Source organism: Egretta garzetta, unplaced genomic scaffold (assembly GCF_000687185.1).
Source record: "Egretta garzetta isolate BGI_Z169 unplaced genomic scaffold, ASM68718v1 scaffold291, whole genome shotgun sequence".
Lineage (NCBI taxonomy): Eukaryota > Metazoa > Chordata > Aves > Pelecaniformes > Ardeidae > Egretta > Egretta garzetta.
Genome location: NW_009258783.1, coordinates 1,602,805 through 1,619,943, shown reverse-complemented (window position 1 = coordinate 1,619,943; position 17,139 = coordinate 1,602,805). Strand labels below are relative to the sequence as shown.

General features: G+C 38.5%; 1 protein-coding gene across 1 annotated transcript in view; it reads right to left on the bottom strand.

Annotated features, from left to right (window-relative positions):
- Positions 1-17,139, bottom strand: part of CDC123 (cell division cycle 123) — a 37,019-nt gene that overhangs the window by 18,363 nt on the left and 1,517 nt on the right. Inside the window, exons 2-7 of the mRNA XM_009649445.2 lie at positions 15,814-15,885; positions 13,591-13,645; positions 12,770-12,802; positions 9,320-9,415; positions 8,495-8,601; positions 808-856 (exon numbers count right to left, since the gene is read on the bottom strand). Of these exons, the coding sequence (XP_009647740.1) occupies positions 808-856; positions 8,495-8,601; positions 9,320-9,415; positions 12,770-12,802; positions 13,591-13,645; positions 15,814-15,885 (412 nt within the window). The remainder of the gene's footprint in view (positions 1-807; positions 857-8,494; positions 8,602-9,319; positions 9,416-12,769; positions 12,803-13,590; positions 13,646-15,813; positions 15,886-17,139) is intronic.

The following is a 17,139-nucleotide window of genomic DNA, read 5'->3' as shown; positions in this document are numbered from 1 at the left end:
TTCTGCATTTCCTAAGCTGAAGTATTCAGATGGATCCATTATTCTGAGGGCCTGATTTACTGCTCATGGCTACTGGAAACTCCCAACACCTATCAACCTCAGTAGAAAAACCTCAGTAATCAAAGGTGACACTCCTAACTACAGCGCAAACATGAAACTCTTTGTTCCAACTTTCAGATTTCCTACATTTTTAAAGCACAGTAAGAAAGTCCTTTAAAAAAACCAGGGTTCATTCACTTTTCTAAACCCCTTTAAGCCCACAGGATGATGACAAATGCTATATTTACATAAAAATTATTATTAGAGACATGACTAGATGCTATCATAAAAGTGATAGCACCACATGAACAGTTTAAGGCATTGTTAATATCTACGTTGCTAACTTAACATTTTAATCTGGTAACGAGCACATGAAACAAGATATGATAGACCAGTTCAGTTCAGGATGTCCCCAGCCACTACAGCTAGATTCTCCCTTAGTAACCTCAGTTGTGATATTCACAAGCAGCATACTATCAAGAACGTGTGACTTTCAGTTACTGAGCTTGTCCTTCCTGGCAAAACCTGACAGACATGAGAAGAAACTGCAAGGAAGTCCCAAAAGTCTGAACTTTAGCTCACCTCTGATCTGTAATTAAACCAACTCCTTATGAGCTGTAGCACTTAACCAGGCTTCCCCACACTGCCCAAGCAACGCAATTAAAACAAACAAACAAAAATTTATGGGCAAATACCCAAGCACAAATGGCAGCCTGCCTGTGAGCAATTCATTTCAAAATTGCCTAGCAATCATGCAAAGAGTCTTACCTCGTAGTCCAAGGAAGGATCAGGGGAATCATCAGTACAGTGAATGAATCTAGAAAAGTGAGGCACAGGCATCAAAATCTGCTTTTACATGTAAGACTTTAGCCATAGTGAGAAAAATAACCCCAAACTGCGAATCACAAAAGCTACTGTTACATTATCTCCAAGACATAAAACCCAAGTAAATTCAACATATCAATAACAAAGCTCATTTAGACAATTATCAGAGAGGGGGTAAGGAAAAAAGAAAAAAAAAAAATCTTTTCACCTAGCGTAACATGGAAGCACTGAAATTTGGACGTGAGGTTTTTTGTTTGAACCAACTGGTGACATAACTGGATTCTCAAAGAACCAGATAAACTTGAGCAATCTAATCTAGTTTCATTGCAGCATGTTTTGCCTAGTACTTTTCATGTTCAGCTTCCTAAACCACACAACAGAGACACATCATCATGTCTTACAGCAGTTCATTTCCATGAATAAGGGATGCAAAACAGTGACAGTCGGCACTTCTGATTCCACAGCATGGTATCTTTCTAAATTAAGAGCCTTAAGAAATACTCTTACAAATCTCTTGAGAGTGGGAATAAACAAAACTATTTCCATAACTGCAAGCAGATGTCAAGGTTTTGTCCCTGGTAAGTAGCTGACTCCGTGTGCCACCTTTCAGGAGCTATCAAGAAATGAGGCAGTCATACCCAAGCCAACTTCTATGTACCTTTTTGTCATTTTCCAGCAAAGCTTGCAATAAATCCTGTAACTTCCAAAGGGAATTAGCAAAAAAAAAATATGCATTTTCCTTCCAAGTGTAGTCCCTGACCTTACTGGCAACAAACTACTTTGATGCACAGCAGAACTGTGTAAAGGGTTCACTGCTGAGCAATAAGTCTTAAATGGCAACATTTATACTATCTCCCTTCAGCACTGAATTTGGTAAAGCATTCCAAAAGTCTAACATCTCTAATATAAGCATTGTGTTTGTAAGACATGGCTACCCAACCTTCAGTTTGAAGTAAAGAGCTATGGTAAGAGTTCATTCAGTATGCTGCCAGCAGAAATAAATTTCACACATTTTAGTTTAGACTTTAATATCCACAACATGCAGAAAAGAAGGGAGATAGCAGGCATGCTTTCCATAAATACTGTAATCAAACAGATCATATATATCTGTAAGCCTATGTAAACAGATAACATCCTTCAACTACAGTTTATATTCCCTGCAATTTAAGATCTGTCAAGGCAACAGAAACAAACTCATGAGAACTTATAGTTTTGCTAGACTCAAAATTCCTCCCTTACTAGCACAGATGCCTACCATGCTCAAGAAAATATCCCCCCCCTGACCAAACCAACTACATATAAAAAGGCAGCTGAAGTCCAGCACAGAGTTTTACAGTCCTTGCACACTAGGACCTGTATTACCTCGCACTGACTTCCACATCTGAGATTGAGGTACCTGCAATCTGCTCCGTTCCAATAACATGCAGCACTTCTCAGCAGTCAAAAAATAACCCTATGATCAAAATTGTCTCCTGCTGAGCCCTGAAATATTTTGGGTGAGAGCTATGTGGAGAAAGATACTTCCTCTTTCCTTGGAAGTCAGAAAACGAAATCCTTGGGCGCCATCCCAAGCCACACAGAATGCTCATGTACTGCTGCCACATCAAGCTAACAGACAAAATGATGAATATAGACAGAAGTACTGCAAGATGCAGTAACATTATTTTTCTTAAGCCTTAATGAACACAGGACCAAGTACAAGTGAGGAAAAGATGGGACAACACAGTGAAAAACAAAAAAAAATCAGGTTTTTGAATTCTCATTTTCCTTCTAAACAGTATCATGAGGTTTTGTCAACAAAAAGACATTACTATCACCCCTTTTGGGGGGGGGGGTAGATTTTGGGCAACTTGAGGTAGTTGCAATTTTATATTTTTTACCAACTTATTGTAGCATTAATTGTTCAGACCCAGCTGCATTCGTTTATTACACATGGCCTTTTGATCCTAAAAGGCAAAAGGCTAAGCAAGGTTTCTTTAACCTGCATCCTATTCTGGTTTGGAGGTATTTGAAAGAACTGTCAGAAAGACTTCAGGAACCCAAAATTGAGAGATAACCAGTCTCTCCTTTCTGAAGCCTTTGAAAATCATCATTTTGAATACTACTAAGGGTGAAGGAATTAAACTCTACTGCTTATAGACCTTGTGCTGTGGTCAAAGCTTGTTTAGAGATTTATAGTTAGATGTCAAGAACAGAAGGATCAAGGTCTCTTTATATGTAGCAGCTGTATGTTAATATCCAAACGCATACACTTGACAACCAGACACGCTGCATGAAGCCATTATGCAGCTCAGTTTTCAACACTGAGAAAAGCAATTTAAGGTTTGTAAGACCTCCAATACCTGTCCTGCTAAGAGAGCCATGAAGTCATTTGCAAATCACTGAGATTATTCTGTGGATAATAAACTATTATGAACATAATGAGAATTGTAAAAGTTATTCTGAACCTGACAGTTCCCCTGCTATCACCTCATAGTATATTTTAAAACCTTAATAAAAAAAAGAATCAAGAAGAAACTTCTAACAGCCTTTGAACCGCATCTTTATTTCTTGAATATTGAACCTTACTGGAACTTCAAGGACTAAAAGAAATAGGAAATTCATGCACCATTCAAAAGAGGATCTTGTACTACACTATAAATTGCTAGAAAAAAGTGATGTGAGTAAAACCTCAAGAAAAAAAAAAATCAAAGGCCTCAATTTCTACATCCTCTCATGTGGAACTCAAAATAGGTTATACTGAAGTCTAAACCAACAGCTACCCTTCTCGCAGAAAGGTATCCCGAGTGCCAAGTCACATCTTTATGAGCCAACACTGCCTCCTATGTTCTGTTAGAAGAACACAGGCTGTTATTCCCCCACATTTCAGAAAAATGTTGTAATTTCTTCATAATTTGTAGTTCAGTTTTTAGAAGCATTAAGTCTGGTATTACAAATGTAGTCAGAATGCTAGCTTAAAACCAAAAAGAACTGAGTCCTCTGCTAGGCTTTAAAGTTAACAGTGTGCTCAGGACCCTGATGGGATAAACCTCACTCAAGAGTAGACTTTCACAACTGTTCTCAGAAACAGGCACTTAAATTTTAATCAAGCCCTCTTATAAACAACTAAATAAAAAAATTGCATCTCTCCTCACATTCCTTTGTATCTTGCACATTAATACATTTGGAAACTTTTTGGGAGTTCTTTCACCTGCTCCGTTGACCTAATAGATGTTTCTTACATACTAAATGTGGCATAGATGGTCCCTTCACTCTGTTTCCTGGGCTTAGGTTGGGTTCAGTGGCTACTTTTAGACTCTTTACTTCACATGTCTAACCAGCTTCTCAAAAAGTTTTCAGGAACGAACTTCTGGAAGTAACAGGTCCACAACACCAGCTGGTCCAATAAAATACTGAGTCAATTTACAGCACTTAAGTGCACATCAGAAAATAGCCATTCTTGCATGTGACTCATACTGCCCCTCTATAGTAAGTCAAAGGGCAATCCCTGCAAAAGATGTTCTCTGCATTAGATTGCTTTTCCACAAGGTTGAACTTACAGGACTTCTTATTTTACCTCTTCAGTGATTAATGAACAACTGGAAAAACAAAAACACTTTAGCGTTCAAAATCCCAATCGTAGCATCTGCAGATGTAACACATCCAGTACTGCCCTGTAGAACAGGAACAATCACCAAAGTCTGACAAAATTTCCAAGGTTCGTTAATGACCATGATATAACAACTTTATCTTATAATTGAAAGGGCATTATCATATCATTAGAGGTATTGCTAATATTTATACCAGTCTCAAGATGAGCAATCATGTCTTAACAAAATGTAGTCCACACATTCTAATAATAAGGAAGAAAACTGGGTTCTAAGCACTACACTCAACAGGGCTTTAAAAGGATTTTTGTTCAAAAGAAGAGTTTTAATCACTTAACAGAAATCCCAATTAAAAAGGGATTTTTTTTTTATCACATATCCACAATGCTAAGTTTTTGAAAGCCTACATTAAAACCTGAAAAGTTAAGGATCACACCAACCACAAGGTTTTTTTGTGAACTCAGCTAAGTAAAATGCAATGTTTACTCTGAAGCAGAAACAACATTGACTGCATTAACGAGTGCATCACTCTGAAGTCTTTGTTAATTTATACAAAATTAACAAGGAGGAAAGTTAACTCACTATTCTGAACTTTTCAACCAAACAAAGTATCAACATCATGAGAGAATCCAAACATTTTAAATAGACAAAGCTTATCTAGTCATGCTCAGTATATTTGCATTAAGGCCATATTTTTTAATGGTTTGTATTGAAGTATTGCATAGCTGAAGTTTTCTCGGAACTTGAGACATCTGAGTTACAGCAAGGGCAGTTCCCTGACCTTAACAATGTCAAGATCGATACCAGATAAAGCAGATAGGAAATGGGAGAGGAAGGAAGAGGCAAAGAAAGAGGTTTGCCTTAAGTCCCACATCACTAACAAAGCTGGATTAAGAAAAAGATCTTCAAATTGCCATTGCAAAGACTTTTCCGTATTATGACCCATGAAGTGGATTTTTAAGTTAATACAACTGAACAGACAACAAAACAAACAAACAAAAAGGGTATACAACATTTCAGCTGTTACTTATGCAGAGCAAGAAACTAAATTTTAGACTATACTGAATACTAATGAAATAAATAGAAATATAGTGAATTTATCCTCCCTCTGAGCAGCCTTTCCAAGGGATTTGATGTATCATGTATCCAATTTTCATTTGTTCAGCACTCCAGGTTCTTATGCCAGCTACATTTTTAACTTCTGCTTGCTAAGGACTAGGGAACTGGCAGCTAATCAATAGTATAATTAAGGAAGACCACTGTTCTGATTCAGCAATAATAATTTCACTGTTTGGGTGGGGACATTTTGTACAAATAACTTAGTAATTTAGAAATACCATGCACAGACTGGACAATAATATGTGCTTTAATCAAGTACAACTTATTCATAAAATGTAAGATACATAGAGACCAAAGTGATTTTACATATTACACACGTTCCCCTAGTCGTAAGTACAACTTCCATTCAAATTCATGGACACCACAAGGCTGCACTGCCCATATTAATTCTACCTTACCAAAACAACAAAGCCTGTTCTGACAAAAAAAAACCCGAAAAAACCATAACCCAAATTTATACCAACATTAGATTAGACTTTATAGGAAGGGAAATGAATGCAACACTTCTCAAATGAACTTAACCTTTACATTAGGTGATGATCCCACAATCATGTCACAAGGTTTGTTTATTTACCACCCACTAGCTAAGCTGTGCTATATGGCGGTCGGCGTGTGTGGTCTTACCACACTGGAAAAGGAGTCTAAATGGATTGGACTACTGCAATTTGAGGTGTTGTCTTTCTGCTAAAGGTTGTTCTCCCACTGCGGGATCAGTAGAAGAGAGCAGCCTCCCCAGCCACTACCGTTCTTAGCCTGGTATGAACTTAAGGTTAACACCCATGCTGTGAAATCTCACAACATAGAAGCACGCATTGACTCTACCACGAAGTCAGCTCTGTCCACAGAGGGCAAGGCAAATAGCTGAGGCACTAACTTTACCTGATATGAGATAAAACCTGACGGAAAACGCAGCCTCAGTGAAGGTGTTTGAACCAACTCATTCTACCACACAGATGTCACAAAATAAGAACACAAACACTCATGCAGAGTTGCCACAACTCAAAATCAAGCGATGCTTGCTAAACACTTGATTGTGTCCCAAACTCATTAGAAAGTGGTTAAGCAAACAGGAATTCTCCAAGGAACTCTGGGTACTTTCTACTGAACCTCTTTATAAATGAGGATAGTAGAATACAAAAACTGTATAATTTAATATTCACAAAAGGATGATACAAAGCGTTCAGTTCTTTTCAGACCCACAAGACACAGTCCCGAAAGAAGTTACAAGAAAGGACACATTAAATTTTAGTGCTCAACCCTCTGAGCAAACCATCCTCAAGATACCTGGGCAAGTCATCTAGCCTCCCATTAGGGGAAACCATGAAAAAAGCTCCTTGGTAAGGCACCAAAGTCTTCCAAGAATCACTATTCACTCGCCTCTGAAATGTAAACTATAGATTTCTCATCTCCCCTATCCCTTTCATTCTCCATGATCCCAGAATCATGAATTCTCAATGCTCACAATCATTTCCATGGTCCTACATATTTTTCAAACTCTCTTCTCACTCCAGCATCTTCTCCCCTCCTTCTCAGTGTCTTCTTCCACACCTCATAATGTTGTAGGTTAGACCTAACGTAAAACCTAGCATCAGAATTGGACTGACAGCGTTGCTAGCACTCCATAAATGCAGAGATAAGGATGTTGCTACCTATCATTTTTTTTAAAGTACCAACAAATTGGGGGAAAAGTGTGTTATTTGAGTTTCAGGAATAAACAAGAAGGCAGTTGCACAGCATTAATGCAGCTGGTTTCACATTTTAGACAATTCTTAGTGGGTCACAAACTACTTAACACAGGACTATCGTGCTTGGTAACCCTCTATAAAGCATGTAGAACAAGTGCCCTGCCTTTGACTGAGTCTCCTAAATATTGCAGTAATATAACTAAGCATTGAATAATTACTGGAAAGCAATCTCCTGGATTCCAAGCCACGGATTGCCCTTCTTCTTTGAAATTTTGCTTTTCTGAAAAAAATAATAGTAATAATAGCAACAAGAACATTACATTCCAATAATTTTATTTTCTTTCAGAAAAAGGCTGTATTTTAGAAATGAGTGACATGAGTCAGATGCAGGTACTACAGGAAGAAACCGTTGCTATACAATTAAGTACTCTCTTCATGTGAGCAGACAAAATAAATCCCAAGCACATCGTATTCATAATTTTATCAGTAATTACTATCCCTAGTCACAGCTCCTGGAGTGCATTTGTTCAAGACCTATAAGAACTCAGGTTCAGAAGGAGCTCTAGGAATAAGTTAGCAGAAGCCTCAGGCATCTTCCAGGCCACCACACAAATTTCAACAGCTTTAAAATTTGAACGGGACATGGTAAAGTCATGCTGTATTACCATGAGAAGCGGCAACACTGAGGTAGGTAGCAACAAGTACATGCCAACAAAGGTGGGAAGACAAAAAAACCCCAAGATGAAAACATCACTTGCTTTGGAAAGCAACTCAGTAAAAACGGTCTTAGTGCACAGTGTCATTTTGAATGTACTACTTTAATGCAATGTCTTCCTGGTTTGCTCTTCCCTCATTTGCATATTAAAATTAAGGCTGTTCCTCTCTTGTCAACTGAAACAAGGTAAACAATTCTCGTTTACTAGGAAAGACTCACTCACGGTAAGTAACAATGAAGATGATTTGCCTTGCAATTCTCTGCACTAAAATGGACCTGGCGTTTATTTTTGCACAGTGGAGAGAGACAAAGAAGGAGGGAAGGTGTAGGGGAGCTTCAAAGAACAACTAACTTACTACTTTACCTGAAGCTTGTATTACTGTACCTGAACAACTTTTAAACATTACTATGTATTTTATCTTTACTGTACAGCAAAGAGTAAAATCTTTCAAAAGAACTGAACCGTCAGAGGGTTGGGGGGTTTTCTGACTAGGTATAAGATTGTCTCCTAGAAATCTACTTACGGTTGAGTGAGGTCACGGGTAATGAAGTCTGAACTCTTGAAGAGGAGGAAGATGTCACTGAGAGCTTTACATTTCAGAGAGCTGTTCATTGCTATCCAGTAGGCATCCTAAACAAAAATGGAGATTATCCAAAAATGCGCCTTTACTAGCAGGAAGGAATGCAAGCTGCAGATCTATCAGCACTAAATATTATGCAACATTTGAAATACACGCAGCAAGTTATTTTTTTATTTTGAGGAAAGCTTCATTAGCTGTTACAAGACACACAATAGTTACTGCTTTTCTTATGAATACTCTGTTGACAGCAGAGCAAATCTATTTAAAATAACTAAGTTTTTGCCTTACTGCTTCCAGCACTTTCTTGGAAGGCTTAACTGAACAAAACTTTCCCTTGAGAACATGATACAAAAACATTTAGGTGCACCCATCCTTATGGTATAGTTAGAGCACCTAAAAATAACTAGAGGGAAGTTTATTGCTTTTTAAAAAAAAAGAAATTGGGGTTTTTAATCTTTATCCCAGGCAAAGTTTTCAATTCATATCCTACATGAGAAGAGTCTGACCAACATACTGTTATCAAGGATACAGGGTTTATGTAAGAAAGACAGCGCTGTCTTGTATCAGCCTCGCCAAACAGTGCACCACCCAGCTCTAATCCACCAGAACAATTTGCGGTATCATACTTCACCAATACCTTCACTATCACTCCTTCCTTTATCAGAACCACTAGCCTCTTCTCCTTTCCAGTACATTAAGACAAAACAAACAAACAAAAAAATCCTTACGTTAACATTTGTTACAGGTTTTGGGAGTCAGCAGTCTTACCCTTGGAGCACTCCAGTTAAGTTTAGGAAAAACACTACCACCCAAGGAACTTATTGCTTCTTGAACTTTAGCTGTAAACTCAGGAAATTCTGGTGCCTGAACAAAGAACAACAAAAAAAATATCAATTTCAATACATTTAATAGCTAAGTATAGCCATCTTCTAAGTACCATTAGAAATACATATTGTAGAAGAAATAAACGTGTCCAAAATCAGGAACTGAGAACCCCACAAAAATAATACATTTGTAAAAATAAATCACTTAAGAATCAACTCTGACAATCTTTCAACCTGAGAAAATTGAAAATATATTTCCAGTTCTCATCCTCATTACTAGCAAGATTCCATGAACAGGGGAAAATCCAAAACCTCATAACGTTCATCATAAAAGCTGCAACAGCTGGCGAACATGCAAGTCAAACAAACAGACCTTAAATACATACCTGTTGGTTTATACCTGATGGTAGATTATTACATACAAATAAGATCCAAGAAGATTTAAAAACAAACAAACATACTTTCAAAAATAGTTTGTTTAGAATTAAGCATCTCATTAAAAAAACCCTAAAATATAAATATTGTAGCATTCTGTCAAAGTATTAAAAAGTAGAAAGAGATCAATTCTGCTTTGTAATAGTTCTCTAGTTTCATTTAGTAGCAGAGTAAGAAAGCCAAAGTAAATATATCAATTCACAGGCAATTTGATTGACAGCTGCTCATTTAAGCTTTAGTTTTACAAATTGTTGTTAGTAATACTTTAACTGATCAGCTTTTTAATTAGGTCTTAAAGTAGCCCTTAGCAACACATTGCATCAAAATAGAGGACACACTGCGAAGGTACAGGTTGGACTAGAAAACCTTGTCTTGTGAAGAACATTGTCAATATTGTAACATAAGACAGGGGAAAAAAAGCTGCTCGGGATGCTATGAGCTCCACTCTGGTGCAACAGAAAAAAACCAGATTGCTGACCTTTAAAATAATATGAAAGGATTTGAGGCATATGTCAAATATTTTTCATGTAATAGGATTTATAGCAAGAAGTATATAAGAACACTATTTCTGCCTGAGTATTTTTAAACACAGCTCAAAGATAACTTCTAGGCTAAAGCTAACTGACGTCTCTAAAACAACAAAGCCCACACAGCCACACAAGTGATCAAAAAAATTCATATGTTTTGGCATCTCCTTTCTGCAGCCCCCCCAAATGCAAACACTTAAAAAAAACCCTCTCACGTTTTAGCGCAGCGACCTAGACTGAACTTCAAACATTCTGAATCTTTCCTTAGTACTTTACCTAGTCTCCATGGGAAACTACACTTGAAAAACTGGAAAGCACTTCTCTTATTTTACTTTATTTTTAGACCTTCAGTCAATTCTAGAAATTGTTCCTGCAAGAAGTAAAACTCTGCATCCAGCACATTCTGATCCAATCTCCTCTTGTTTTGCCAGAAGTCAGGAGTCATACTATGTAAGGAATACCAGCACATACTAAGCCTCCCTGGGGAAACGTGACCATCATGTCATTTGATTAATACAAGTGAAGAAATACACACAAGATGATAGCTCTAAGACTGCATAAACAAGCTAGATTCTAACATTTCCTACATTCTGAATGCCTGATTTTGCAACCAACAATATTAATGCACATTTTTTTTAAACACAGAACTTCTTGTAATCTTATATTCTAATTCTTCTTCAGAATATAGAAGGGGCACGGAAAACAAGTTCTACCTGACAACTCGGGCAACTCATCAAATTAGAATAACTACAGCCACAGCCCACCTTACTGCTCCCTGAGAAACCAATAGAGAATTGCAACCTGGGATTTATCGTTAGTAAGATACGAATGTCCTAGGCTGACAGTGAATGCAGAACAGCATTTTACACAGACTGTTTCTTCACTCTCTATCATTGCCAAAATGGTAACAGGCAACTCTTAAAAGCACAGAACACTATCTCCATTCACTCACTGGCCTCAGAGCAGTCCCTGGTTTTCAGGTGGAGAAGGCATATTTGCCACAGATGGAGTCTTCAGAGCAATCATCTACCCAATTTATGAGATGGTAAAGAGCACATCGTGAAATTCTACTTTGGGAGTCTCTTTCCTTGCCCAAATGTAGGTGTATTTTTGTAGGAACTAGCCACGGGGACAAACCAGGTTCATTATGAACCATTTTCAAAGTTCCAGGTTTGGCAAAAGGCAATACCCTGCCAGTCTCCGAACAAGAACCACCTTGGAGGCCAAAACACCCTTCTTCTTCCTCTACCCCTGCTTTTATTGCTGAGCATGATGCCATACAGTATGCGATACCCCTTAAAACAATTCGGGGAAAAGCAAAAGCCTTGATGCTACGCAAGCACTGTTCAGCAATAGCTGAAAGTTAACTTCACCCCAGCCAGCCCCAGTAACATGTAAGCTGTAAAGCTGCCATCCATACACAGTACCCAATGCTTACTTAGCTAAACTGAAACTGCTTGGCCTATATCCTTCTGATGGGTATCATACCTCTTGATTATATATTTCCTTATTGTGTTGTACACTATAATTAAACCTGATCCAAAAGCCTGGTATTATTTCTTTGGCAACATTTACATGCGCTTTGCAAAAGATGGATACCAAAATCCTTGTTCTGAATAATTTACAATCTAAGGCATCTACTTTATCAAAGCTTAGATATTTGAACTGAAGCTATTGGTGCATGCAAATTTGGCATGTATTACTTTTAAAATCTAGGCTATAAATTTTGTGCTAGAATATGCACAACTCACCAGGGCTGTGTTTATATTGCACCTAATCCACTGTAAGCAATTCAACACTATGTTGAACATCAGTGGGCTAACAGCACTGAAGTAACAGTATCAATGGCAGACAAATGATGCAAGTATATTTACTCTGACAATGATAAGGCAACAGCAATTTTTAAAAAAGATGTAAAAAAAGATCATAGCCATCACGATGCTGATTCTAAGCCAGGCACAGTGCAAGGAGAGCATTAAAAACAAGAAAAGGAAAAGAAAAAAAAAAAAAGAAGATAGAAAGAAATGTACTTAGGAGGAAATAATGGCACAGGTGTAAGAGAAGAGCTGTGAAAATTGAGCTGCAGGGGCTTCGTTTCTTTTGCACCCAGTCTGATTAAGTAATTGAGAGATATTCAAAGTGGTGAAAATGAAAGACAGCTATATTTAGAGCCATACTTCAGTTCATTTCCTATAGTCTAACAAGTGTGTGATTGTTCGGAATGAAGAAAAGCATTTTTTTTTAGTTAAATAAAATTAAGCCAGCAAAACTTTTTTATAGTTACAGACATATATACTGCCATCCATCTAGAATGATATGAAAAATGTTAAATACAGCTACAGATAGCTCTAACTGGCAACAAGTGTATAACACAAGGTTGCAGAAAGGATACTGCTGACAAACCCACATGTCAGGCTTTTACAGGACCTTACCTTAAGCGTTGTGGTATTCTCATCATCTGACCACTGTTAAAAATAAGAAGAAATCAAAGGTTACTGGTTTCCTGAGACATCCTTTATAATTTATGAGAACATCAGAATTCATATGGCTTCCTACAACATGCAGATCAAATCATTGCCCTGATGCTCCTGTAGCGTAACATCACCACCCTCCAATTATTAGGGCTGTAAATGAAGACAGGAAAAATATTGTGTATTTGGCAGAAATACTATTCTAAAGTATGGATAAAAGAAAACACCTGTATACTTTAATTGTGATTTATATCACCAACTCAGACATTCCAGAACTCCAGCTCCAGCACTTCCATCTCTAGACCCATGATCCATTCGTTTCACTTACATTTCTTTTTCACCTCCTTTTTGTACCTTCTGTCACCTTCTGCTTACAACACTTTTCAGCATTTTTCTTCTAGAATACCCTCTGAGCTATTATGGCCTCAGAAACTTTTCACTGTTTCTTGAAATAACTCCTCCAAACGTACTCCACCTCCTAATTTTTCAGGGCATGAAACAGCATTAAGTTCAACTCGAACACCCTTCAATAGTCCCTACTCATTATTACAAATGCAATTATCAAAACCCAAAACAAAACAAAAAGTCTTCTGTGAAAGAGCACAGAAACATTCTAAACCTTCCCTGATGTCACAGTACAAATAATGACAAGTTTTTCAGGACAACTACCACATGATTTTTATTTTTGTGAAGCACTCTCCTCACCTATAAATCATGCAGAAAAGGTTACACATTCATGTTTTTCTCAAGAGACTTGACGTTAAGTTGCATTTTATACTGACCTGTATTTCTTCTGCATCATCAGTCCCCTCCTGAGCATGACTTGGCGGATCTTCTCTAAAACAAAAAATTAGCAGGAAAAAAAATTAAGCACTGGAGTTTGACTTGACCACATACATTACATTTCCACAGCATCTACCAGATGTTGATCTCAAAATGTTTTGTAAGAAGATTAAGCCTCAAAACCCCTGGCAGAGAAAAATCAGAGCAAGCTACTACGGACAACTGAAGACCAAACACCCTGGCATTAGACTTGGGCACTACCCAAAACATTTTGCTTCTTTCAAATTAGCAGATCACTTTCTGCTCTGAAAAGCCATAATTGAAGCTTTTCAACACCTTATTAATCATTCTTTTCCAACTTTACTATACTCTCACAGCAGCACAAATTCAACAATTTTTTTTTTTAAACAAGTTCAATTTAAATTACACTTTGCCTCCATACTCCTTTTCCAATAAAAATTTTTAAAACTTGAGTTTCACATGTTGACCTGTGAATTTCTGGTTCTAAAATCAAAACGTTCCACATACAGAAGATCCTATGGAAAGTGGATACACAGTCATTAGCTTCTTCCAGAAAAGTTCCTTTTTCTACACAGGTGAGACCTGTTGTAAAGATTAGCATATCTGGGAGAAAGCACTTGATTGCTAATATTCCTTTGAAGTTTTAGGTGACTTCTGAAGTTCTTTAGCCAATATAACTGAGCGTGAAGATCTTAAAGGAGAAGACCCAGGTCTTGAAGAAGACTTATCCACAGCAAGTCAGTGTAGCAAGCAGGGTAAGTTCAAATGTATGCCCCTGACAAAAGTTAATTCTTCAACAAGCTAAGTGTCTGCAGTGCCTTAACACACTTCCATAGGGATTAAACTATCAATTCAGTTTTTGAGATCTAGAGATCAGATACCAGTTCAGTGAAGATCAAAAGCGATCTTGGCCTTGACGGCAAGAAGATCACATTCACTTCTAGCTAAGAAAGTTCAACAGAGAAAAACTAATTTCTAAAAGGGATTTTAAATAAGAAAAATCTTTAAAAATATAATTTAAGTCAATTATACAGCTGTCCATTATTCCACTGAAGACAGCAGAAATACATAGTCATAAAATCAAACCCTCAGTTTCAGCTTTTCTGAAGGCTTATTAAAAATAAATGGTTGCTGCTAAATAAGTTGCACAATTCTGCAGAAGCAAGTGATGGTATTACTTCTTATTCAAAATGGTTTAAAAAACAATTCCGATTTTCTGGATACCTTTTATTAAAGAAAAAGAATTTCAAAATTGAAAAAGACCTCTCATCTCTACAAGGTGTTTAAACAGCTTCAATTTTACATAAAATGATTCCTGAGAAATTAGACATAGCTGCCTTACACTGACAGCCTAATTTGTTGCTCTGTGAGAGGCAAACTACCGAAAACAAAGAACAAGGCCTGAGTTCTTACTAACTGTTTCTCATCTCTATCCACCACCACCTTCTCCATCCAAAATCTTGGCATAGGTATACACACAGGACATTCAGCCTTGTCATGTGCATGGATTATATGCATGCAAATGATTATACAAACTCAATAATTACTAAGATTTTATATGTAGCTTATTATATTGAGAATTAAACTCAGGTAATGTCACTTCACCCCTGGATAAGGCAGCAGGCATGTGAACAGCGTGGGACAGGTCAAGCCTCCGAATTGGAGCTAACTGTATCAAACCAAACACAAACCATCAGGCTGTGCACCCAAGAGACTGGAAGACTCCACAAGGAAAGGCAGAGAAAAAATGAAATAACTGTCTCCACTTGGTCTAGAATGAAGTATATTACATGGATTTGGTGGTGAGGCACTCGCACACGTTGCCCAAAGAGGTCGTGGATGCCCTCTCCCTGGAAGTGTTCAAGGCCAGGTTGGACGGGGCTTTAGAAGGTAGAACACCTAGTGGAAGGTGTCCCTGCCCATGGCAGGGGGTTGGAACTAGATGATCTTTAAGGTCCCTTCCAACCCAAGCCATTCTATGACCCTGTGATTTTAGGATCTGCATCACACACCAGCAAGTCAAGTTCTACTAACAGCAACAGTCGGCCCATTCACATCCTCATGCAGCGTGAGGTTTACTGCAGACAGACTGGTCAAATTTTAAAAACTCATTATGCAAAATATAATATGTGGATACAAAATAGCACTGTGAATATAAAATAGTATTAATACTTGGAGGGTGGGGGGAAAACACTCTTTACCTTCCGGAAACCACAAGCGTTCCATCATCCAGCAAATATTCTTTCACATTCTGTGGCAGGGGAAGTATAACACTGGAAGAAACATGAGAACTTCTTTAATAATTTATTATTAATATTACTTGTTGAAATAATAACAAGAGTCAAATAAAAATAATTTGGGTTTTAACAGAACATACCTCAACAACAGTATGTTTTATTCTCTAATGCTACGAGAAAAAAACATTTCTCTTTTTCCCCTCTCATCCCTTCCCAAAAAGCAATGCCTGTTTTCCCTCCCGGGAATTAGAGGAGAAAGAGGCAAAAATTTTAGATTAAATGCACAAAAATGCTGCTCTCCATCAAAGCTTTAAGAAATTCAAAGAAAGAGCATGTGTGGCCAGTGAGAAACAGGCAATACATTGCTCAAATGTTTCCCTTCTGAGATCCAAACCGAGAATTTGCCTATACCACCTGAATGTTCCAAAAATGCAGGACTATCACTAAACTTACCAAAAATAAGCCTGTGCTAAACACTAAACACCGTACAGGAATAAATGTTTCAATTACTAAAATCCTGATGTCAGCGCTTTTTGGTCCAACAGGGCAACTACCTTGAGCTTGACTTTCCTGAGTTACTGGTAGCTCTTGTAAACATCTCATGACCTGCAGCAGCACTTTAGAAACTGCAGAATTTGCTACAGCTTCCAGAAATACACAGAAACATGAAGTCAGCCACTTGGTTTGGGTATGTTCAGCCTCAGTTTCTGTGAGCAACCAAGTGGGAACAGCAGTGATGCGGGCATCAGCTGGTGCGCAGTCCCAGCAGGGAGCACAGGGGTGGCCTGGCCTGGCCTCGGGGCTGCCCAAAACACCCCCTCAGCGCATAGGGAGGACGCCCCACGTCCTGGGACCCCAGCTGATGGCTCGATCGAGCGTTCCCCACCTCCACCCCGGCTCTGAGTTTCTGTGAGCAACCAAGTGGGAACAGCAGTGATGCGGGCATCAGCTGGTGCGCAGTCCCAGCAGGGAGCACAGGGGTGGCCTGGCCTGGCCTCGGGGCTGCCCAAAACACCCCCTCAGCGCATAGGGAGGACGCCCCACGTCCTGGGACCCCAGCTGATGGCTCGATCGAGCGTTCCCCACCTCCACCCCGGCTCTGCCCCACACGGGTTCACAGAATCACAGAATGGCAGGGGTTGGAAGGGACCTCGGGAGATCATCCAGTCCAACCCCCCTGCTAAAGCAGGGTCACCCACAGCAGGTTGCACAGGACTTCGTCCAGGTGGGGTTTGAATATCTCCAGAGAAGGAGACTCCACAACCCCCCTGGGCAGCCTGTGCCAGGGCG